Source organism: Monocercomonoides exilis (assembly GCF_001643675.1).
Source record: "Monocercomonoides exilis strain PA203 chromosome Unknown scaffold7-2047599, whole genome shotgun sequence".
In the NCBI taxonomy this organism is placed as follows: domain Eukaryota; phylum Preaxostyla; order Oxymonadida; family Polymastigidae; genus Monocercomonoides; species Monocercomonoides exilis.
The window spans coordinates 1,735,472-1,761,034 of record NW_027150552.1 but is presented as its reverse complement, the minus strand read 5'-3'; the positions used below and the strand labels follow the sequence as shown (position 1 = coordinate 1,761,034).

Below are 25,563 nucleotides of genomic sequence, written 5' to 3'. Positions count from 1 at the left end.
AATTTCGGTTCCCACTTATGCAACTTTTCATGAATGTGTTAAATAGGATTGTTAAATTATATCCTCCACTTTGGAGAAGTTGCATGAGTGGGAACCGAAATTTGATCGAGATATGAAATTTTTGATTTATTCGAAAATTAAACATTTGCGACTTTTCAAAAAGAATCACCCATTTTTTAATAAAAATCTCCAACTTATCCACCATTTATCGCATATCAAACAATAGAGCTCTTGTATATTTATATCTTCACTTCATTTTCATTCACTGCCACTCAACAATTTCAGTTATTTTTTTGTTTTTATTTAATTTTTTTTCCCTCAAAATTTGTGTGATTTTTAAAATTATAAGTTAAATCTTTCAAAAATTAAAGTTCGAATATTTGCTATCAACATCAAAAAAGGTCACAACTTCAGTTTCAGATACCCTTATCTTTCTTTCAAATGAAACTTTTATCTTTTGTTGCAAAAGAGACTCATTCAACATTTGAATACGAATTTTTAAACAAAAGATGAAAAACCTTTCAATCATCAACACTCCCAAAAAATGAAATAATTACAAAACCAATCACCCTTTAATAGAATTTCAAACATTAATTGGGTGATTATTGTTGAAATCAATATTTTTTTCGAAATGCAAATTATTTCAATTTCTTTTGTCAATAAAAATAATATTAATATTTTCAAATTTTTTGGTTTACAAACGTTATAAAAGCAAATGTTTGTGATGGATTAATATTTTATTCTTTGTAGATAATATCATTTCTTTTAAATGTCCATTAAAAGTTATGAAATATATATTTTAAAATTGAATATTTCGATAGGGAAAAAATATTTCATTAAAAATTACCTTTCACATAATTATGAAAATGTTCGTTTTATTTTGAAGACAAAAATGAATAAAACTTCAAAAATTTGTTTATTAAAACCATCAAAATGAAAAGAAATAATTTTTAAAGTTAAATAAAGAATGATCTTTTATATTCACAGATATTTAAGTATTTGAATAAGAAAATTATTCTTCAAAAATTAATTTATTATTTGACATTATTCATTTTCAATAATAAGTTATTCGTTGTTTGTTGATTTTTTTAACTTCAATGGTTGATTGAATTTTTTTCCCCCCAAAGATTAATTTCTGATATTTGAATGAAAACTGATTCTCAAACGAAAACAAATCCAAAACATTTTTCAGAAAGACAAAAAACATGCGTCATATTCTTTAAGAGTAATGTGATGCGAAATTCATTTTTGAGTGAATTTCATTCTTAATCCTATTAACGTATGCTTCTCATTTCTCGTTTTAAAGCATTTAACAATTTTTAAATATAAATAAAGGAAAACGGAATGGTGTCGTAATGTTTTCTATACATAAAAAATTTAAACTGTTAATTCATGTGAATAAAATGGAATCAATTAATAATTCTATTTTTAAACAACTCAATCACAATAAACATTGGAACTGTCGCAACAATGTCAAACATTTTGATACAATTACGTTCATCAAAAAAAGCATCGGATAAATGCAAAAAAATAAAACTCAACAAATACCAAGAATTAGATAAATAAAAGAAACAGAACAAGCAGAAAATTGTTGATGAACATGTATTAATACGAGGGCAATCAAAGGCTAGTTCGTTTTAGAAGTATCCGGTCTCCTTCTTTTTGTTTGTTTGCTTCCATTTTGGCAAAGCATAAAACTCAGCCTTTGTCATTTTGAACACGTTCATAAACTCTTCGTCACTGAGTTTGGCTTCTCTCTTTGTGGGATCATCACCAACAGATGAAGGATCTGGAATTTCAACTGGGCCACTTGAGGCAGGCTTTGGCGAGGCAGTCGATGAAGGAACACTCGGGGCAGGCTTTGGCGGTGGGGCAGATGAAGGAACGGAAGAAGACGAGGCTCCAGTGTTAATACGGTTACCAACTGAGCGAAGTTGAGGAAGTTTCAGCACTCCTTGTCCAACAGGTGCTTTTCCTTCTTTCTCAGCTTTCAAGCGTTCCAGACGTGCTTGGTAAGGATCGACAAATGTTGAAGCTTCTTTCTGGGTCCATCCAGGGAAGTGCTGGGTGAAAGCAGGAGATTCTTCGAACTCGTTAACTTGCACAATTGGAATATTTGTATCTCTTCCATCAGGCTTGCTTTCGAGATACTCCTTTGCGACAATCATTGACTGCTCAATCTCGTTCTTGTTGCATCCATGTCCGATCCACACCCAGATAGTATCGTATGCATCCAAAATCATCACATCGTCGCCATTAAGATCGTCTTGCGAGAAGTTGAACAATTCCTCAGCACGAAATACACCGATAGCATCGGAGCAGTGGAAAAGACGTGGCTCTGGCAATTCTTCTTCTTCCTCCTCTTGTTGAACATATTCCTTCTTTCCGCCAAGAGCAGCAAAGAACTCCTCGGGCTCGTTTCCTTCTTCCATTTCAACCACTTCTCTTTCTCCTTTCAGCTTCATTGCAATGTTTTTCCCGCATTGTCTCTCTCCTTCATTTGAATTGCGTCCGTACCACACATATTCCTTTGCTGGAGTCAACAACACGAATGTATCTCCGCTATTCAAGTTTCCGCAGTCGGTGGGTTCCTGATATGCTCGCGTGTCATGGATTGAATATCCCTTCACATGAAACAGTGCTACTTCGCTCGCCTGCTCTTCAGTCTCCATAACTCCTCCTTCTGCTGCAACCTTAGATTGAACTGCGTTCCATCCGGCTGGAACACCTCCTTCTCTCACCACAAATGTTCCATTGAATAAAGCCAGAAAATCTGGAGTTTCATGACCTTGAGTGATACGAATTTGCTGAGGCTTTGGAAGATCAGCGCTAATTTCCTTTGTGATAAACGCACTTGCTCCTTTTTCATCTGTAGATGAATCTCTTCCTTGCCACATAAATACAACAGCTCTGTCAACCCTGTTAAGTTTGTATTGGAGCACAACAACATATGAATCACCAGCAAAGAATACACCATGTCGATCTTCGGGAATGTCTTCCAGCTGGAAGTTGTTAATTCTTCCAACGCGGACGTGCTTTGATCCTTCGTCCATTTTAATTGTTGGCTCATGAAGCTTTTGTGCTCTTTCAGCGGACAAAACAACTTTCTCTTGCTTCAGGCCAGATGATACTTTGCCAACGGAATAACCTTGACGAGAAGGATCCAACATGCGTGGAGGGTCCCATTGAGCAAAATTGTCCTTGAATAATGGCATTTCTGCTCCTTCTACAACCCTAGTGATTGCAACAGTCATTGGCTTCTCAAGCTCGTTAAGATGATTTTGGACTTTCATCATTGCCTCTTTTTTCGCTTGTACAGCAGCTTTCTTTCCAACCCACACAAACACAGAATCAAACGTGTTGATCACATATATCTTTTCTGTTTCAAGCATAGATCGTTTTATTGGATAACTAGCAACAAGAGAGAGTGTATCATTTTCAATGCAATAAAGCTTTGTTGCTTGTGTAGCATTCTTCTCGAATTCAGCGTCGCTTCCACCTTCTTCGGCGCTCAAAACTTCGCTTGGAGAGCCCTCCAATGCATCCCAAAATGGTTTTGCGATCTCTTCTTTGTCATTTCCTCCATCATCCAAAACTTCGATGGTTGCGTCTCCTTTCTTCTCTTCATTTCTAATCTTCTGGGCGACCTCTAAACCTTTTGCCTTTTCGGCTTTGTCGCATCCATTACCAAGCCAAACAAATAATGTTTTCCCACAGTCAAGAATAAATACATCTCCATGGTTCATTGACGATGCTTTCAAATCAACACGCGAAACTCTAACGTTTCTTTTTCCTTTCACGTGGAATAATCTCAGTTCAATTCCATCGCGCTCCACATGGCGGAATCCGCTATCAATGCCTCCTTCAATGATTTGAAATCCATCTCTGAAAAGAGACAAAAATTGTTCCGACTCGTGTCCTTGCACTTCCCTATGATGAGGTGCAGAGCCATTCAATGAATCACCCAATTCGACCGTTTTATATGCGGCTGTGCCTGTTTCATCCTGAGAAGATTTCAGTCCTAACCAATAAAAAATATCGTAACCCAACTTTCCACTTCTCAATTCACGTGTCTAAAATAACAAAATCATAAAACTATTTTTGAATAACAGAATAAAATAAATTTAAAATACCTGCAAAACAATGTAACTGTCTCCATCATAAAATTGCCCATAACGTTCCACATCCCAAGGAACTGCCTCCATGTTTTCTATACGCCAAATTTCTAATCCAGGTTTGCTACCTGCATTTGCAAAAACAGCGCTTGTAACGTGCAAAGGTGATGCCATAAGAATTTTGATCAAGTACTTTTCGGATTTTTGATTGATAGTATATAATGGTTCAAAAAAAAGAAAATAAGTGAAATATGGGAATGTTTTTAAAAACCTATCATGTATTGTGAAGGTGTGATAACCGTTTATAAAAAATTATATTATGAATTTTATGTTCATTCAATCCATTTGATTTTCATGATATCATTGAATAACAGTTGCATTTCAATATTTATATGTTTTCTGATTTGAAAAATTGACACTACATAACTTTTGTCACTTTATTCAAAGTTAAGAATTAATTCATATAAACAGATGATATTTTATAAAGCTTTATTTCTCAAAAATTTCCAACTAAATATTTTATGAATATCTTTCAAAAGAATTTGTTATGCTCCAGTTTTTGTTTCTCTTTTTTATTTCACATATTCAAACATTTATAATGGATACAAAAATATAATTATATCACTCGAACATTTGGATTATATTTGAATGTTTAATGAACAGCGGTCTTTGGAATAAATAAACATATTCAATGGAAAAATACATTAACATTCAAATTGCATATATTTTATTTCGGATTTATTTGTTAATAATTATTTTTTGATTTTTTCTTAACACTCCATTTCGCAACAGATTGAATTGTTCATTTGGGACGAAATTTCTTGCTTAATGAATTTTGTTCCACGATATTTTATCTAACGTATTTCTCAATATTTTTTTTTAATTTCTTCATATTTATGCATGGGAATGTTAGACTTATTTCAGTTCGATGATAAATAAGTTTGGAACAAATAGTTGCATTTTTCATAAATAGACCTATACTCGAATGTGTTTTTCTTTTGCGAATTGTTTATTCTTATGTGAATGTATTTTTCTTTTCGCGAATGACTCAATCTTTTTTGAAATATACTTTTCTTTTTTCAGCCGTTAAATGCATTTTTATGATCAAAGCTTTGGTGATCGCTATTTTTTTAATTGAGGAATTAATGATTGCAAACAAAATAAAACTATAAAAAAATGAAATAAAAGGTTTGTTTGTTCAATATTAAAATGTTTCTTTTTGTATTTTATTGTTTCTGTTTGTTTGATTCGATTCTTGAAACTTTTTTAAATTGTTCAAAAGCAAGGTGAGGATGGAATATTAAAATGTTTCATTAACATGAATTATATCTGTTTTTCTTTTTTTATTTTCCTCTCATATCAAATTTCACCAAATAACTTTTTTTGTCTTATTTTTAACATAATTTTGGAAATCCTTTTTATGTTGTCAAAGTTTTGTTAATTAGAAATGTTTTTCATTTCAATCACACAAAATATAAAGATAAATAAAAAAAAAAGAATGTTTAAAGAATTTTAGCAACAGCTTTTGTTTTATTTGTGAGTGACGTGCGAAACAAACAATATCTAAAGAACAACTTGGAAATAATAGTGTCAAAAACAAAAGGAATAAAAAATAATAATTAAACTCTCTTTAAATCTTAATCTGCTATTCAAAAATATCAAAACAATTTACTTTTTTCTGATTTCTTTTTCAAATAAATGATTTTTTATTTTAAGATGAAGAAGTTTTGCTTTGAGTGGAAATTGAACCAGAAGAAGCTGTGGAATTCAAAGATGATTGTAAGTTACAATTTTGAGGAGGAAATGTGCATAAAGATGAAGGAAGAGTGAGATTTGAAGGAAAATACAAGTTTTGCAGAGGTAGAGAAGGAAGTTGCGAGTGTATTGATGAAGACTCCAAATTTGAATGCAATTGTGAAGTTGAAGACAATTGAGTTGAAGAAGATTCTGATGTTAATTGAGTAGAAGAAGGTTGTGTTGCTGTTAATTGAGTAGAAGAAGGTTGTGTTGAAGAAGATTGAGATGAGCAAAATGTGATTGGAAAATTAGTTGGCGATGAAACTCTATGAAGACATACAGATTTCCATTGGAAGGGAAGATGCCATGAAGATGAGTAGTCTATGGTTTCGTGATCGCGGTCTTCATTTTCAATTTTTCTTTGATCTTCATTTTCTTCTCTATTTCTTTCTTTTTGTTCACAAACCTTCATCTTTTTTTTCTTTTCTTGATCTTTTTCACTTGTAGTTGCACTTGAGTATGGGTTACAGCTTTCCATTAGAACTTCTGAAATAAATTAATAATGGTATATTGTTGATGAAAATGTTGTTTTTTCAAAGAATTAAACATCAATATGGGTCAAAAAATAAAAACAAACCTAAATCGTCATTAAGAAATAATGAAGTACATGATGTTATCGATGATGATGAATTCAATCTATTTCTTTGTTTCTCCAAATACTTCTGATTTGCTTCTTTCTTTGCTTTCTGCTTTCGTGAATATTCCATTTGTAATTCAGCAAAAAAAATATTATTGGCTTCTAAATCTGAGGCTGTTAAAGGATTCTGTAAAATATGAAAATTTGTTAAACAAACAGCAACAATAAAAAAATCTCCAACTACTTCAATGCTTAATGGCCAATGCTGTCGAAATACAGCAAAGACCGTCTTTAACCTTCCGAAAAAACGCTCAATGATTACCCTGTGCTTGGATAACTCCGGCGTTCCACACGGTTTCGTAATGTATGCACCTAGCCATGTTTTTGCTCCAATGCAAGCTGAGTCTGCCAACAGTTTTGCTTTTCCCAATTTGTTTTCAAATGTTGGATAATGATGTTGAAACACAACATAATCATGTGTGCTTCCAGGAAAAATATCGCTGATAGTACTGGCAATTCCAAGTTTGGGATTTACTCCCACTTCCACTTTAACACAATATGAATGGTGCTTTCCACTGAAAAACTTCATTCCGTCTTCTATTTTTCCACTTGGTCGGTTAATTGGTAGAATAGTGCAATCTACAATTAATCCCACATCCTGAATTTCTCTCACACGATCATTTCTAAAAGATAACAGCAAGTCCAAAAGTGGTTGTTTTACCGAGCAACAAATGTCATGTAATAAATGGATCACTGCGGAATGAGAATTGTAATATGGTTTTGTAACATAACTTGTCATTTTTGTAGAATCGAGATGAAGAAAATTCAATAAAATAAATAGTTGGTCTTCGAAATTGTTGATATATTTTTTTCTTCCTCGACGCGGAGTAATTTCTTGATCGAGAAGTTGAAGAAGAATATCAAATTCATTTTTTGAAAATCCAGTAAGACGAAAAAATCCATTCAAAGGATCCTTAATCAATTCTAACGATATTTCAATCAATGATTTTTTCTCTGATGTAGAAACTGTTTCAATATGTGTTGGAAGTGCAATTCTTTTTTCAACATGACAAAGAATGTTTTGCAATGTTGATTGTTCCATGAAAAAAAATATTTCTAAAAGAATGATCTGATCAGTTCCATTAATTTAAATGAAATTTTTGTGATTGAATACCAACATTTTTTATATCGTGAATGATTCAATCTTTTTCAATTTTTCGAGATTTTTTTGAAAATTTATTTTTCTTTTTATATTTTTTTCAAACTTTTTAGAAATGAGATAATAATTCAAAATGAGGTCTAATGCAAATATTTTGTTCCATTTCATTTTATAAAATATTTATATTATATTATGATCAACATTATTATTGATCACTTTTTGAGCTTATTCAAATTCTTAAAATTATTTATCAAGTATGCAGAAGGTTGTTGCGGTATTTTTATCTTTTTTTTCCAAATATTCAAATTTAAAATTATCTTATGCAAACATATTTCAAAAAAAAAAAGAATATGGATGATTCAAGGATAATTTACGATGTACATCAGGAATCCACAACTGACATGTTTTCGGGTTAACAAATATTTGATAATCTCACTGACATTTTTCCCCCTTGATATTTTTCACTTTTTATTTTGTTACGTTTCTTGTTCCTTTTTGAAGATATGTTTTCTCATTTAGGGGATCACTTGGATTCTGAGCAAAGGGGAAAAATTGATGCATTGAATGAATTGCTAGATAAAATGAATAGAAATGAACAGGAATTAGTTTTATCTGGCGAATTTTTTGAAACCATTACCTCAATGATTGAAGATAATAAAATAACGTGGGAAAATGCCATTTTATTGATAAACCATATAGGCAACTGCAATTTGCGGACAGGTGCCGTGGAAGACAAATTTTTTGTTTCGTCGTTGCGTTTAAAAATTGAGGAAACTGTTATTGATGAAACGAAGAAAAAAGAAGGAAAGAATGAAATGATGATCATCCAACTTTGCCGTTGCTATATAATACTTTATGATTTACATTCAGATATTCCAATTGAATATCTTTCAAAAATTTTTAGTTATCTTCTGGAAATTGCTTCAAGAAAAAAAGAAAGTGATGAATTCAAGAAACAGGTGGAAATGAGTTTAGAAGTAATTAGCTTTATTGATTACCATGTAGTTTGAATTATATATTTTTTATGCGATTTTATGATATATTTTTCGACCATTTCTATTTATAGACTTTTGGAAAAGAACAATATCTGGATGAGATAAAAGGAATTATCCAATACCACCAAATGCACCGCAAACTTACTCAACTTGCGTATCAATCTGCTTGGCTGTTCCTGTTAAACAGAGCTGTAACTGAAAGAGAGCTGAAAGACGTGATTGTGAATGAACTTCATTTTGTGGAAGAAGCAACAAGAGAACTGGAAGAACTTACAGAATGTGTGAATTGGAAGAAGAAGGAAAAAGAAACAGATGAACTGAAAATTTTAGAAGGATGGAACAAAGCACTTGATAGATATATTTATAATTGCAGAATTTTCGTTGAAGGGAAAAATCTTAACTTGATGACTGCAATTGTTAAGCTTTGTGAAGCATCTAAGACCAACCACGTTTGAACACGCAATATGTGGATTCGACTATTTTCAGATATGATTATAGGAAACTCTAAATATGTTGATGAGATTCTTAAGAGCGGTTTGCTTGATTACTTTTTGATAGAAGTTTTCCAATCGACATATGAAAGCAGGACGCTCAGACGTTGCATGATCTTCTTTTTAGATCTATCAGCGACGTTTAAAGGGAAGAAAGTTTGGAAGGAAGATAATTCAATTTGGCTAACAAAAGAAAAATTGGAAACAAAAAGGATGACATTTGGAAGACTCGAGGAGGAAGGTTATGAAGATTCAGTTATCAGTTTTTGCAAAATGTCGTTCAGAGATAAAACAATGAACTTTGTGAAGCCTTCTCGCGTAGAGGAATTTTTTTTTCGTATTTAATAGGTACAAAGCGTCATTTTTGGAACACAAAAATTTTTGAGGTTTTTTTGTAATATTTTGAATGATTTATTTTATTTTTACTTTATCAAAATTTTGAGAAGTTATTTTGAAATTCATAAGATGCACATCAAAAATGGGACAGAATTCTTGCATTTGGGACAAAATTTTTGCAATTATGATAAAAACTGAGATTTGTTCCAAACTTTTCATACATTCATTTCATTATAAATCAAACGAAACTATGCAAATAATAACAGAAAAATCCAAAATTTGAGAAAAATATTTGAAAGAGGAAAATGGAACAAAATTCATAAAGCAAAAAATTACGTCCCATTTATGAAAAATTCAATGATTTGTTCCAAAAATTTTCTACAATCGTATTATTTCAATTCTGACATCATTTTGCAGTATTAAACATAGAAATATAAAAAATCCAAAAAAATCTTTGAAAGAACGGTGAGGAACAAAATACATAAAGCTTAAATTTTCGTCCCAAATCGCATGTATTTTCCCAAAAATAATGAAAGAACAGATCACCATAAATCTTCAGAATAAACGATCAACAACACGTCATGTTACTGGAGTGCGCAAGCATGAATAAATGGTTCAATTATTCACATGATCATGGAAATGTCAAAAGAGAATGATGATCGGTTTTTAATTCTTGTGGCAACTGTTTCTTTTCTTTTTTGATTCTTTTCTTTTTCTTTTCTTTCTTTTATTTTTATCTTTTTTTGTTCGTGAAAAATCTATCACACATATCATTTTGAAATTTAAAAACATTCAAGTTTGTTCAGAAAAAAATACATGGCTGATTCTTTTTGAAATCATACTTTCGTTCTATTTTTGATCAAAATTTTAATCTCAATGGGATTTTGATTAATTGAACAAAACTGATAATACACGTTGTTTATGATGTTGCTATCGCAAAAACAAATTTTTATCAAAAATCCCATAAAGATAAAAATATTTATCGAAACTCTAACAAAAGTGTGATTTCAAAAAGGATCAGCCACATATTGTGTGGTCATAAATATTTTGTTTAAAAAATTAAAAACGGAATAAAAATTGATGTTTAAAAGAATAATTATTCATAAAAATAATCTCCATTATGTGTTGTGATAAACTGAAATCGCTTTATCCAACTATTTAAAACTCGAATAATCATTTCGAACTATAAAGATTGAAGAATTCATTAATTTCTTTTTCCAATTTATCTGAATTAGAAATTCTTTTTCCCTTCAAAGCTTGCTTTGTGAATCCGAATAGAGAAAAATTACATGGTGCAATATCAGGTGAATTTGGCGGATGCGAAAGAATATTTAATGATTTTCTTCTGCAAAATACTTTGAAACTGAAGTTATGTGAGGACGAGCGTTATAAAAATGAATGAACAAATCCGTTGGTGAAACAAAAGACTTCTCGTCACGTATCTGGCATGTATGGTTTATAACAGAATTCACAAAATATTCATCATTCATTTTTGTTTTTTCTGGAAGAATGTTGAGAAAAAACAACCCATGAACCGAATTAAATATAATGAACATGTTTTCCTAATCTGAAAACGTGAAAATCGCAACAGTTAATGTTTCAGATTTATCTTTTCTCCATTCGTAATCCGAATTATATCTTTTGAAGAAAAACGATTCTTCTCCAGTGATTAATCCTTTGAAATTCCTTTTCTGTATATTGACCAAATTTTCTAGCAACTGGAAGCTAATTTGCACACGCATTTTTTTTTTTTTTTTTTTTTTTTTTTTTTTTTTTTTTTTTTTTTTTTTTTTTTTTTTTGATCTTCAATTAGCGAATATGGAACCCATCTGATTTTGTCAGATTAATAATGAAATTTCTCGTGTGAAATTTTTTGAAACTGTTATTTTCCCAATGTGAAATTACTCCGCCAAAGTTCGACAGCTTATATGTGGGTTGTCATCAACAGCGTGTTGAATCATTTTAATTATATCTTCATAACATAATTTTCCACGGTTATGATGCCTTGTCGATTTCTTCCTTTCGTGGAATTTTGACATTTGATGAACGGATTGTTCGGATATCTTGAAACTTCAAACTGCAAGCAAGTTGAAGTTTTTCATAAATTTGTTTAGTGTCCATTCCAATCAAAGTGCAAAACTCTGTTATATCATAATAATTTTTTATAATTCATTTTTTATTAACCCATTTGAAAATCTTTATACAAAATAAAAAGGACTACCCTATATATTTAATATTTTTTTTTAAAAATCAAAATTCATTATCTTCAGATTTCAGCCCAAAAAACTAAATAAACGGAAAATAATATCGCACTTCAGGATTTTTCTAATAAAAAATTTGCACTTCCGATAACCTTTTTGTGAACAAAAATAATCAACAAAACGGTTCATTTTATGAAATACATGCGAGATCACCACACATTATGTAATGACATCAGTGATACTTGTTTTCAAATACGAAAATCTATTTTGAAAAGATACACAAAAAAAAATTCAAAGTCGGAAAACTTTCATTCAAAGTTGAAAAAGTTTCAAACGAAATCGAAAATTTTCTATAAAATAAACGTTTAATAAAGAGAGATCAATAGAAGAAAAATATCAATTATCTGTTTATGTTTTTTTATCAGCAACGTTTGTGTTGTTGTTTTCAACAAATTTTGATGATTTCAAATCAAAATAAACTCAAAAATAAAATTCTAATCAAAACTTTTATTATCTGTTTCATTCAATATGAAATGAGTTTTTTTGATAATGAGAAAACACGAAATAAGAGAGCCAACACTGTATTCATCATTCTTTTCAAAATTGGTTATGAAAACAAAAATTTTCTTTGGTGAATTTTCTGCGAAAAAGTGTGCTTTCAATTGAAATGAGACAAAAATATGTGAAAATTCATCTCATGTTTTTTTAAATTTGCAATCGGACAAAATGAAGAATAAAAATATGACGGAAAAAAGATGAAAAATCATTATAATTACAAATATCATCGATATGTCAACAATAAAAATGGTTTTTGATTTTATTTGATTTTTGTCAACTTTTTGAAAATTTGAAGTTTTTCGAACTTTCGACTTTGCTTGAAAGTTTTTCGATTTCGATTGAAAAATTTTCGATTTCGTTTGCAACTTTTTCGACTTTGAATAATAATTTTCGACTTTGAATGAAACTTTTTCGATTTCGAATGAAAACTTTCGACTTTGAATGAAAGTTTTCCGACTTCGAATGAAAATTTTTGATTTCGTTTGAAAGTTTTTCGACTTTGGTTGAAAGTTTTTTGATTTTGAATAATATTTGGGTGATTATTTTTGAAATCATATATTTTTTCAGGGTGATGAATTTTAAAAGATTGAAAGTTTTTCGAAAGAAATTTTTATTTCAAAAGAAAAAAAGCATGATAATTGTTTTGAACATCAAGTGTTTTTACTGAATCAAAGATTAAAATGGATTCAATAAGCCTTTTCATTTTTCGGTGCTCATTCAGTGATATTCAAGGGAAAATTTTGAACCTGAATATTTGAAAGAAAAAATTTGATATCGAAAATAATCACCCATTTGGTGAATATTAATAGGTTAAACAATATTTTTTGTGTCTAGTACAACAAAATTTTGAAAATTCGTTCTTTGCCCCATATGTTGAAGCAATGTTTAAAACTTGTTTAACACAAAAGTTTTTTTTCCAATTGTTTGTGGAAACACGAATATTTAAATTTCTTATTTTTTGTGATGCAATTTTTTTAATCAAAAATAAAAAAAAAATCTATCAGATTATTAATTAATTTATCTCTTTTTGATTGATATTAAAACAAAAATGCACTTATAAAGATCATTAAATCAAAACAACTGTTTTTTATTAAGATTCATATTCAAAATGGGAATAAGTGTATTATATGGGAGTTTTCAAAAGAGTGAAAAACTTCATTTGAACATCTTGTTAACTATTATTATGATAAAAAACATGCATGACAGTTGTCGGAAACTCGTTTTCAGATACAATAGTAATTGATGAAATAAGGTCATTTTCACATAATTTTGGGAAATCAAATTATTATTTTTTTTTATATGGCTGAGCACATTTTTGATATTACAAAAACGAATGAGCTTGACTATCTATTCCACGATGAAGATGCAAAATGGAGGTGGTTTTTCATGAACATTTTTGGTGGGAGAATTATGCAGTGTCTCAAGTGCCAAAGATTTATGAAGGTTCTGAAGAGGGAGAAGTTCTATAAATATTGGTACTGTTCCAAATGTATTTCAAAAAATCAGTTTTCGATGGAACATTCTTTTCACAAAATAAAACTGGATTGGGGAAAACAATGAGGATTCCTTTATTGTATTAGGAGGGAATTTCCATAAAGCATATTTCAAGATTTATAGGAATAAACAGAAAGACAATTGGATTTTGGGGGAGTGTTGTTAAAGTTGTGTACATGAATGTGTGGAATGAGAGCCAAGTCCAAATAGGAGGGGAAGGAAAGACAGTAGAGATTGATGAGGCTGTCCGGAGAAGGAGAAAATTCAAGAGAGGAAGGAGAAAAGAACAGATTTGGATTTTTGGTGGGGAAGAGAGATTGGAAGGTGGAGGAGCTGGACCAAGATTCGTGATGATTGCGCCCAATCGTCGTATAGAAACTTTGCTTCCAATCATACTGGAAAGAATTCGCCCGGGAACTACAATCATGTCTGACGAGTGGAATTCCTATTCCACTTTGAATCTTCACAATTACACACACAAAACGGTGTGTCACAAACGACATTTTGTGGATCCTGAAAGTGGAGCCTGCACCAATACAATTGAGGGATTTTGGGGCACTCTCAGAAAGTCTTTTCCCCTTCATGGAGTAAGGAAATCACTGATTCCTGATCATTTGGCTATGCAAATGGTGAAATCATCGAAAGATTATGAATTTTCTGATATTTTGATGCACATTTCATATTACAAACCTGTGGAACCCCAAGCGCCTGAACCAGAACCTGACACAGAAGACGAAGATACTGACATTCCTGGCATTGATGATATTTTTCATGAAGAATCGGTGACGAAGAATCGTCAGGATTAGCTTCATAGGAGGAAAAAACCTCTGACTATGTACCTCTATTTTTTGCAAATTTCTTTTTTTTATTCTTTTTATTTTTTTCGAAAAAACATTTCCGACGCTCAACAATGCACAACACAATCATTAATTATGTCGTTGATTCATAAAAAAGTTGTTCAAACCCAAAATGAAAACTCCCATATCATACCCATATACCTCAAAATGCTCCTCTCCATCTCCGACATCCATTGAGACTACGATGATGTCAACATTTTCTTCAACAAAAACTGGCTCATCATCTTTGTCATCATCATCTTTGCGGTCATTTTTCTCTTCAATAAAACATTCATTAACTTTGAATGAACTTTACTCCTTGACAGCTCCAACAAAGGATGATTATTTTCCTGATTGAAACACACACACACACACACCCAAAAAAAAAAAAAAAAAAAAAAAAAAAAAAAAATGTAAAAATATAAATAGAGTTTTTTCGATAAATAAAAACACTCCAAAACAAATATATAAATTAAAATATATTGATTTTCTAAATGGGACGTATTTTTTGTTTTATAAATTTTATTCCACACAGCACTTCCAAAATATTTTCTCGACTTTTTAATATTATTATATTTTGTTTTGAATGAAAATGTCAGAATTATAATAATACAATAGCAGAAAAAGTTTGGAACAAATCATTGATTTTTTCATAAATGCAAGAATTCTGTACCATATGAACAATTGCAATTGAAAAGGAAGCTGTAAAGATTAAGAAGATTTTTTTCCTTTAATAAAAATGAATACCTATCCATGAGTACGTCAAGGTCAACATGTTTTGTTGTTATCTTCAAATCAAAAGTTGGCAATAATCATGCAAATAAAAGTTTCATTTTTCAAAACCATTATAATTTTTGGATGATCAACAACACCCAAATTTTAGAAAATTAAAGTTGCAGGAAAAATAAAAATTTATTCCTGCATGCTGTTAATCATTCATCTGATTTCAACTCTGAGTTTTAACTTGAATGTTAATGCTTTTGAATACAATTCTTTGCGAAATACGAATGATGAATCATCCCTTTTCGGATTCTCCAAAAACGATGAATATTCATTATCCAATCCAAAATTGAAAAATTCACAAAATGGCTACAGTGAAGATCGATCCACTAATTTTCGAGATGATGGAATATTGGAGTTTTCTTGTTTGAGAACTTCATTTTCATCGATGAATTCATCCACAATATTTTCAAAGTTACAGTTTCAAATAAGAGGAGTAACAAATGTTGTTGCTGGAACTTTATCCAATGTTGCAGTATTCGGGTGCATGATATTGTGCAATGATGAGAAGGCAAGTGGTCTGTTCAGAATTGCTCATGGAAGAACATTCTTCAACAACATATCTTTGAACACAAAATGTCAAGTCAATCGAATGCCACAGTTAGTGGTTTCTGAGCATTCAGCCAGCAAGAAATGGATTGGGAATGATTTTGAAGCAATCACATTATCATCCTCAACATTATCCAATCTTGTATTTGAAAATACTCCGATTATTGAGTCCTCGCCTTCATCTTCTTTATCCATCACCAAATGTTTCTTCTCAAACATTTCTTCCACTCAAAAGAAGGATCCATTTTGTTCAGAAACAACAGAGCTTCAGAAAGGAAATGGAGCATTTATCATTTCTGGATGTGAATTATGTGGAAGTGAAAATGTGTTTTATGGAGGAATTGGATACAGCAATCATGCATTGCATGCTTTCAACACAAGTGTGATGCATTGTGCCAGAACAATGAATTCAAGTTCAAGAGTGGAGGTCAAAGAGGATTGGAGCTTTCTAAATACTGAATTTGTCAATCAACACGCAACAGATAATTCTGCAATCGATATAGGATTTCACACAAGTGGAGGGGCCATTTTTTTCAACGGTCCTTCATCAACACTGAGTGTTAAGAGCTGCATTTTTAAGGTTTGATTTGTTTTTTAAATCAATCACAAAATATAAAAGTTATTGAATTTAAATATTTTTTTGTTGTCTTTTTCTCTTTTCTTTTTTTTTTTTAATTTCAGAATTGTTCCTGTGGTAGATGGGGAGGAGCAATTTGCGTTTTTGATTCTTTAAGCACAAGAATAGGGAACTGTTCATTCGATTATTGCTTTGGAAAAAGAAATAACAATATTGCAGGAACTCATGGAGGTTCAATCTGTATCGATAAATCACAATGTTATGATATTGTTCATACGATAGTGAAAAACGGATTCACAAACGCATTTGGAGGTTGTATTTTCTTGAATGAAGAAAGTCCTTCCATCTCAACTGAATGCAATTTGAATTCTCTCGAAAATGGATCGCCAATTCTTTTATTGAATATCACATGTGAAAATGACACATCAAATAATGATTATGGAGGCGCATTACTCATTAGGACTTATCTTCCAACTTTTTTCATTATGAGTGAATGCATCTTTCAAAATTGTTCTGCAAAGAATTCAAATGGAGGAGGAATGTGGATTAATGTTAGTCCTCTTGAATTGAATACAAAGTTTTGTTTCTATTGTTTCTTCTTCAATAATTCTGCCTCACAGGCATCCGATGCGTATTTTTATGATACTGATGTAAAGATAAAAGAAAGACCATTTGTGGAATGTTATTCATTGACAAGTGGAGAGAGCAGATGTGTGAGCTCCTCATTAGGTCCAAAGAATGATTGGTTGCCAAATGGATTTCTTGTGAGATATGTCATTCCAGATGGAGGAAACAACAATGCGCTCTGTGGGTTGACTGTTGAGGATGGTTGCAGCTCCTTGAAATTCACATTGGAAGACACCTTAACAAAAAGCAGAGTCATGCTGATTGAGGGAACTTATGAGATGATTGAATTAAATGGTTTTGTTGTGGAAGGAAAGAGAATTTCTATTCAAGGGAGAGGAAAGGATCTGACTCAACTGAGTCCAGTTCGTGTTGGAGCAGACAAAGTGTTTCTGAATGTGGATGACGGGATATGCAAACTGTCTTCTTTGAGCATTGTGTTTGACTCTCATGAAAGTTCAAGATTGTTCCGACTGAGCTCCTCAAATTCTCAATTATTTCTTCAAGAGCTTGTCATCAGCACCCCATTGAATCAGGAAGGTCATCCCTCAAAAGAATATTTGAACAGTTTGTTTGAGGTGAATTTAGCCAACTTTCGAATGACTGATTGCATTGTCGAGAACATATTGTCCAAAGCCAGTCTCTTTCAAGAAACCTCTTCTGCTTCATTGTTGTTGCTGTCTTCATCTTCTCCACTTCCAAACAGTGATGAATGTTTTGTTGCCAATTCCAACTTTTCACATGTGATCAAAACAGAAGGAGATGGAGCAGTGGTGTCAAAGACAATCAGTGAGGGAGAGTCATTTTGTCTGTGGAACACGACAATCGTGAACTGTGAGTGCAGGAGTGGGAGTGGAGGAGGGATCAGGATTGACATGACATCGTCCACCAGCACATTCAGAATGGGATCCTCCTCGTTTCTAACCACACTCGACTCGTGTTCATGCAGCAAGTGTGGAGGAGGATTGTTTCTTTGGCTGGAAGATGAGGCAGAAGACTTTGTGATTTCATCAGTGAGTTTTGTGGATTGTGAGGCAAGAGAGGGAGGGAGAGATATCTATGTGAATGGACGCAATATGAATGGCGAGACAATCAATTTGGAAAAGATTCATGTTTCGCTGAATGGACTGGGATATGAAGAGTTGATGGGCTTTGATAGAAGTCTGAGTGAAATGGGTTCATTTCCTTTGAATGTATTTTTGGAATCATTCCAACCTCCAGCACATGTTGGAGGAACTGATGGGAACTGGGTTTTTGATTCGAATTTTTGTGGATTCAACAATTTCCCATGTCAGACGATAATGCATGCTGCTCAGATCAGATTTGGCTCATCACAAAGGCAGATTGTTGTTGGAGAGGGATATGAACTGGATGAGGAGATGACGATGGATGGACCAGCTTGGAACATCTCATGTGAGCAAAAGGGGATGGTTGTTGATGTGCATGCACCACAAGCAGAGCTCTCCAATCAATGGCTGGTGAGTGTCCCCACCGAGTGCTCAATATATAATATCTGTTTCTCCCTTCCTTCTTCTCTCTCAGATGCCCACTCTTTCATTACACTCTCCACTTCCACTTCCTCTCTCACTCTTTCAAACTGCTCATCAATGAATTCAACATTTGAGTCGGGGAGTGAGATTGGATTCTACTTTGTGAGTGTAGTTGGAGGGGAGTTGAAGATGGAAATGTTTGAGACAAAAGGAGCAATGGTGTTTTCATCACATTCGTTGATTGAAGGGAAGGGGAGCAGTTTTGTTGTCAATTGCGTTGAGTGTGTTTTTGAGGGAATCACAAAAGAGAATGGAGATGGAGCTTGTCTTTATATTGAAGATGAGCCAAGAATACATGTGCTAGAAAAGAAGCAACTGATAATTGACAACTGCACATTGAATGGATGCTGGGCAAAGGGGAACAGAGCAAAAGGGGGAGGATTGCATGTGTGTCTGAGAGGCAATGATGAAATGGTCGTGAATGGATCATCGAAGTTTGAAGGGTGCTGTGCAGGAAAGAGAGAAGAAGGAAAAGAAGATGGTTTGGGAGGAGGAATATTTCTGTCATTGGAGGATGAGGCAACTCAATTTGTTCTCCTGGATATGAGGTTTATGGGGTGTTGTGCCTGGAAAGGGAAGAATGTGTTTGTGAATGGGAGCTCTCTGGATGAGGTTGTAGATTCAGCGCATTTCTGCTGGGAGATGAGTGAGAAGGAGAAGTCATCGATGGAGGAGCTGTGTGGGTGGGAGAGAAGCAGCACAGGGGTTGGATTTGTGATTCCGCTTGTGTTGTATCTGTGGAGCAACTTCAGTGGGAATGGGTTTGTCGATGGGGAGGAAGGAGGAGACTTCAGTGGATGTGGATATGCTGTTGCTCCATGCAGATCTATCTCCCATCTCATCTCCCTCAAATTCACTCCACTCCATGGAAGTGCTTCTGATGATGAAGATGGATTGTCCATCTCAGTGTCTCATATTTCTTCACTCACCTCATCCCTTTCCCTTTCATCTTCTGTTGAATCAGAACACATCCCAATGAAATTCATTGGGAAAGACAATGAGTCAGGGATTGGTGTGGGCGTTGATCCTGTTGGAAATGAAGAATGGATGATCCATTCTTCAATCCATCTTTCACTTGAGGTTCTCTCCTTCCACACCCCAACAACATTTGCCCACCACAGAACATTCATCAGATCCTCAACTTCCTCATCGCTTCTCCAAATGAAGCACTGCTCTTTCACACCTCAAAGTTCAAGTGAATCTGTCTCATTCACTTTGTTGAGTGTTTCAGAGGGAAGTCTATTGATTGACAATTGCACATTGTCCTCGTTCTCAACCACTCACCCATTTCTCCTTGTTTCACTTCCTTCTCAGTCAATCGCCATTTCCAACATGACAGTCTCGAATGTCTCGACATCTTCGTGCTCTCTTGTGTCATTCGAAAGAACACCATCTCATCTGTCTGTGAATTCATCTGCTCATAACGAAGTGTCAGATAAGCCTTGTTGCTCTCTCCAAATCCAGTCGTCCTCATTTGCCAACAACACATGCTCTGGTGACAGCGCAACCATTCTTTGCCTCGGAGTGTTCGATCCTGTGGAGAGTGTTGTTGAGAAGTGCACATTCAGCCGGTGTGTGAGTGAGGCGAGTGAAAGGGGAGGAGCACTGATGATGTGTGTGAAGAGCCAAGAGTCATCGGTGGAGGTGAGGCAATGCTCATTCACACTCTGCAGGTGCTCGACTGTGGATGGAAGGGGAGGCGGAATGATGTTTGATTGTGTGGATCCCTCATCTCCAGCACCAGCTCCTGATGAACTATCTTTTCTCCCGCTGAAAATATCAGAGATCCGATTCACAATGAATGATGCACTGGTGGGGAAGGATATATTCATCAACTGTCAGTCGATCGAGCAGCAGATCAACGAAACACTCTTTGCCCTCGACTTCACCCAGGAGTCTCTCCAGTTGAACAAGTCCATCTGTGCGAGTGATGCCGATGAGCAGGATGTGGACTTGATCCCCTTGATCACCTTCTTGTATGCACCCCAGATCTTTGTGTGTCTCGATTCGGCAGACACTCGCCAGTGTGGATTGCCAACAAACCCCTGCCAGAGCATCTCATCAGCTGTTCACCACATCCAGCCAGGACTTGTTAACATCATTTTCATCAACGCCTCATCCACCTTCCTCTCAGAAATAACTGTGCATGGGTTGTCCATCCTGCCTTCAACAAAGCAGCAGGCAACAATCCAGCTGAGCACAACCATTCCACTCACTGGAGATGCCCAGAGTGTGGTTCTGTTTGAGGAGGATTGCACAGTTCGCAACTGCCTGATATCATTTGCCTCTTCGTTTGAGGCAGCACACTCAGCAGTATTCGCCGAATCATATGGATCCTTGGAAGTGTCTCAGTGCACATTCACAGCAGCCGATGCTTCGTTGGAGCTGGATTCACATGTGATGGCTGTTTGGGGAGGAGTTCTGAAGATGAGTGAGACATCATTCAGCAGGCTATCTTTTGCAAAACCCTTGTTTTTGTTTTCAGATGAATCAGAAATTGTGCTTTCCCAAATGACTCTGGAATCTCTCACATCGACTGCTGATGTTGTTTCAATTGGATCGAATGCAACTGTCTCGATTGAAAAAATGAACTGTTCCAACATCTCAATGAACAATGGCTGTCTGATCTCAACGAACAAGGAAGAGCTGAACATGAATGGAAATGGAAGAAATGATGATGAAGAAAAGGGAAATCTCAGAATATCAACTGCAGTTTTTGAGAATATTTCATCAAATGAGAACAACAATAACAATAAGAGTGTTGTGAGAATTGAGAGGAGCAAGACAAATGTAAATCTAATCAACTGCTCATTTTCTTATTGTCTGCTTTCAACTGACAAAGGAAGCCAGTTGTCTGTTTCAGATAGTTCAGATGTGTCTGTTGTTTCGTGTTTGTTTGATGGCAAAGCAATGGATGAGCCAGTCAGCCATCAGAAGAATAACGATTTGGAAGAAGATGAAGAAGAAAATGACAAAGAACATAATCCATTATGTGGTTGGAATGGATCAGTTGTGGATGTGAAGTCAAGCAATGTGACAATGAAAGACACCACAATCAGCAACTCGAAGAAAGGAGGGCTTTCATTGTTTGGTGGAAGCGTGGAGATTGAGAAAGGAGAGTTCATGAACAACAATCCATCAATTCAGAATTATCCATCAGCAAGAAGGAATATATTGTGTGAAGGCTCTTCAGAATTGAGTGTTGTGAGTTTGAAGGGGGGTGATGGAGTGAAAGATAATTCATCGTTGTGGGTATTAGATGGAGGATGTTCATTGGAAGGGATTGCAGGAGAAAGAGCATCTCCCTTTTTCATCCCGAAGGTGGTGAGTGTGTCATCTGAGAAGTCTGAAGAGAAAGTGAATCTTGTGTTCAGAGGATCACTTCTCCTCCCTTGTAATCTCTCATTCTCAATTGTGAAGAGGAAAGGTGAAGAGAAAGAGATTGAAAAACATGATTTTGATTCAAATGGATTTTTGTCAGAAAGAGAAGTTGAAGGGAGTGTGGGAAATGATCTCATCAAAAGTTGTGAAGACGAAATAGAAGTGAGCGTGCATATTTTGTTTGGAAACTCAAATTCTCCATCTTCGACAAACTCATTTATTTTGAAAAATGCGAGTATCACTCCACCAAAAGGAGATGAAAGAAATGTTGAAAGTGGAAAAGAAGAAAAATCATCATGGGCATTGATTGTGATTGTGATATTTGCAATAATGTTTCTGATTGTTCTAATTGTATCAATTATATTCATTGTTCGGTGGAGAAAGGCAAAGAATGAGAATAAAGATCTGAGAGAGATTGTGAATGATTCAGTGAAGAAGGATCCGAAGGCATTTGAGATGGTGACGATGGAGATGTCGCCTGAGGAACAATGGAGAAGAGCAGAAAGGGAAGGAAAGAAGAAGAACGAAGAAAACATGAAGAAAAGAATATATGATACGAATATGGAACATTCAGAGTCATCAGAGCATTTATTATCTGAGAGTGGATCAACTGAATATATATTGGGGAGAGATTCAGATAAAATTCCTGATTGGGCATTAGAGAAGGTTGATGAGAAAGAAGAAGAGGAAGAAACAAGAAAAAGAACTCCGTCACCATCAGTTTCCTCAACATGTTCAACTGATTCAGATTCGACTTTTGTTCGAGGGGAGGATTTGTGCCCGACAACCTCATCCATGTCAAACTTGGTGGATGCAATGGCCTGTTCGTCGCCTCACGAGAAGCTGATTGTGGATCTGAGAGATTCGCTGTTCATGCTGCTTCATGGGAGAAACAAGACAAAGGAGATGGCGATTGGTTCCTTGAAGGAAAGAGAGCAAACAGCTGCCCAAATCCTGTTCTGGGTTGCGAATGGAGCGCTCCACTCATTTGACGAGATGAAAAATCCTCTTTCTTCTCTTGCCAATCTCAGTCCGCACATTGTGTTGTTCTCGGAGCACATGGTCATTTGTATTGTGATGCATTCAGACTTATTGTCAGATGATGATTCAGACTCGTCATCCATTTCATCGTCAACTGTTGTCACATCTGCCAGTGATGATAATGATGATAATGACTCTCTGCCCTCATCAGCGTTTGAGGATGAAGATAGCTTCAAAAAAGAGTGTTTGCGGTGGAAGGCGCCTGAGCTGCTGATCAACAAGAAGAGGGAAGCAACGAAGGAGTCGGTGGCATTCTCGATTGGGATGATGCTGTGGGAGTGTCTGACACTCCAGATCCCATTTGGAGAATATGAGGCAGAGGTTGCAGGACAGAAGATAGTCAATGGAGAAAGACCTTATATCGATGCTTTCGCCGCTTCATCTTTATCAACCGTCGCAAAAGAATGCTTGTCGCGCACAGAAAGCAATCGACCTTCCCTTGCCAATTTAAAGAGAGAATTCATCCAGCGCTTTCCCGACGGCACTGCCGTGCTCACGATGTCTGATGCTATTGACTTAGTGATAGCCTCTGACAATAACCGCCCTTCCAGTAACCAGCAAGCCTTAAGCAGTGCAGCAAGTGAAGAAGAATGGCAAGTCTTGCAATCTCAGATTTAGTCTTGTACAGGCCGCTTAAAAAGCGATGCCCTCATTATTTTGTTAATGACCAGCTCATTTTCTTCGGTTTATCTTTGCAAAAGATGTTCAAAGGCTAAATATTGACCTTTCGATCGCTTTATTCGGAGCGTTTTCATCTCTTGCAACAATTACAGCTAAGGCGGTATTTCTGGCTTGCAGAAAAATGTTCTGTAGTCTCTCTCCTATCCGCGTTTGGCACAAAGAAAAATTCGGCCACAATTTCCACAGCAGGTTTAAAGAGGCAATCTACCATCTATCAACGCTAGGCAAATGATATTTCATATAAATAGATGACTCTAATGACGTATGGAAGTCAGATAAAATAGAAGTCTTTGAAAAATTGGAATAGAAAAATAAAAAATAAAAAATAAAAGCGATTCCGAACATGAGCAAACGAAAAAGAGCCTGCAAACCAGTTGTTGCCACCTGTATGATCCGCTTTTGCTTGCATTGCGCATCTATTTCTTTTTTCATTTTTCTGTTATGTTTTCAAATTCCTTTCTTTTGGAAATATGTTTTGTTGTTGGACATTGGGCTGCTAATTTTATTTCACTTCATCTTCTTTCTGGGCCCTTCGTCCAATTCCACGTTCAAAAATAACTAAAATACAATCTTGCACTTCTGTAAGTTCTTGTTAACGAATAAATCCAGTTTTTAATGACCTCCTTTCTATTTTGAGTAAAAAAAAGCCAGAAATATTAAAATCTTCTTTCAAAGATTTTTTCCCCAACTTTCTCTTTCTCTTTCTTTCCTCTTCCTCTTCCTTTTCGTGTTCATCCTTGTCTTTTCCTTCATCATATACTGCTTCTGCTTCTGCAATCTTTCAGCATTCGTTCGATGCTTTTTCCTCTCCCTCTTTTTCTTAATGCTCATCTTCGTTCCTTTCCATAAAAAGCTAAACAATAGTGTGTATAATAACTGTGATATCTATGTGCAGCTGTTCAGAGAAGTTCCCGTTCTGTGTGTTCGCACAATTCTCCATTATCTTTCGTTTTCTCTTCTTTGCCCATCTTTCTCTTTCCTTTTTCTGTCGATCCACATTATGCATATAAATTTTCTTTCTGCCTTTTCTTTATTCATCTTCCGGATCATACTATAACAACATGTTGCATTATCCCATGAGCGTGAGCTTCTTCTTTTTCCTCCTTTCTTTCTGTGAATTGCACTGAATAATTAAGTGCTCTGGAATACATTGGTGAATTTCCATTTAAAATTGCTGAATGATTTCATATCAAAACTCTTGTTATCCTTTCAATCTTGTGGCTTGCTCGAAAAAACGCAACTTGCAGAAATTCCAGCAGTAACCTGAATACAGCAAATAATTCCGAACTGAAAAGATGGCGAAAAAATAAGGAGCAAAAATATTACATTTCTCGTTATAAAAATCTAACTACAAACCTCAATTTATTGATTTTTTTAATAATTAATGTTAAAAAAATATATTTTGGGTAAACGAAAATAATGTTGTTCAGAATTATAGAATTAATGAATAAAAAAATAATTTATAACAAATATTTTCTTCAAAATATATAACTATCATTCTAACATTCTCATGAAAAAAGAAATATAAAAATTATTAAAAATCAAGAAAAATCCCTGAAATGACCGTGCGAAACAAAACACATAAGACAAAGAATATTGTATTATGTTTTGTATATTTGATGTGAACAATAATTGAATAAATGATAAATATATGTTTGTTAAGAGATAAAAGAGCATTTCAATACTTTTACATCAAAACTCAATTTTTTTTCAAGGAAAAAGTAGAATCCAAAGAGATCGATGTAATGATGTTTGTTGGACAGACAGCAATCAATGATTTCTGACAAGTTGTCTCATTCCACGAAACAGAAATTAATTCCA

General features: G+C 34.3%; 4 protein-coding genes across 4 annotated transcripts; 3 read left to right on the top strand and 1 right to left on the bottom strand.

Moving 5' to 3' along the window:
* Nucleotides 1-907: 907 nt before the first annotated feature.
* Nucleotides 908-4,334, bottom strand: MONOS_4053 (villin). Its single transcript, XM_067874094.1, has 2 exons — nt 4,134-4,334; nt 908-4,073 (listed from the first exon to the last, which is right to left on the bottom strand). The coding sequence occupies exons 1-2, from the start codon at nt 4,287-4,289 to the stop codon at nt 1,638-1,640; spliced, it is 2,592 nt and encodes an 863-aa protein (XP_067733587.1). The 5' UTR covers nt 4,290-4,334; the 3' UTR covers nt 908-1,637.
* Nucleotides 4,335-8,381: 4,047 nt separating this feature from the next.
* On the top strand, nt 8,382-9,727 carry MONOS_17108 (uncharacterized protein). Its single transcript, XM_067869996.1, has 2 exons — nt 8,382-8,652; nt 8,715-9,727. Exons 1-2 carry the CDS (start codon nt 8,464-8,466, stop codon nt 9,096-9,098), a joined length of 573 nt encoding a protein of 190 aa, XP_067733586.1. The 5' UTR covers nt 8,382-8,463; the 3' UTR covers nt 9,099-9,727.
* A 4,172-nt stretch (nt 9,728-13,899) lies between these two features.
* On the top strand, nt 13,900-14,529 carry MONOS_4054 (putative Uncharacterized transposase-like protein; the record flags this gene model as incomplete). Its single annotated transcript, XM_067874095.1, has 1 exon — nt 13,900-14,529. The coding sequence occupies one exon, from the start codon at nt 13,900-13,902 to the stop codon at nt 14,527-14,529; it is 630 nt and encodes a 209-aa protein (XP_067733585.1).
* A 1,297-nt stretch (nt 14,530-15,826) lies between these two features.
* On the top strand, nt 15,827-23,679 carry MONOS_4055 (uncharacterized protein; the record flags this gene model as incomplete). Its single annotated transcript, XM_067874096.1, has 2 exons — nt 15,827-16,468; nt 17,122-23,679. The coding sequence occupies 2 exons, from the start codon at nt 15,827-15,829 to the stop codon at nt 23,677-23,679; spliced, it is 7,200 nt and encodes a 2,399-aa protein (XP_067733584.1).
* Nucleotides 23,680-25,563: the final 1,884 nt, after the last annotated feature.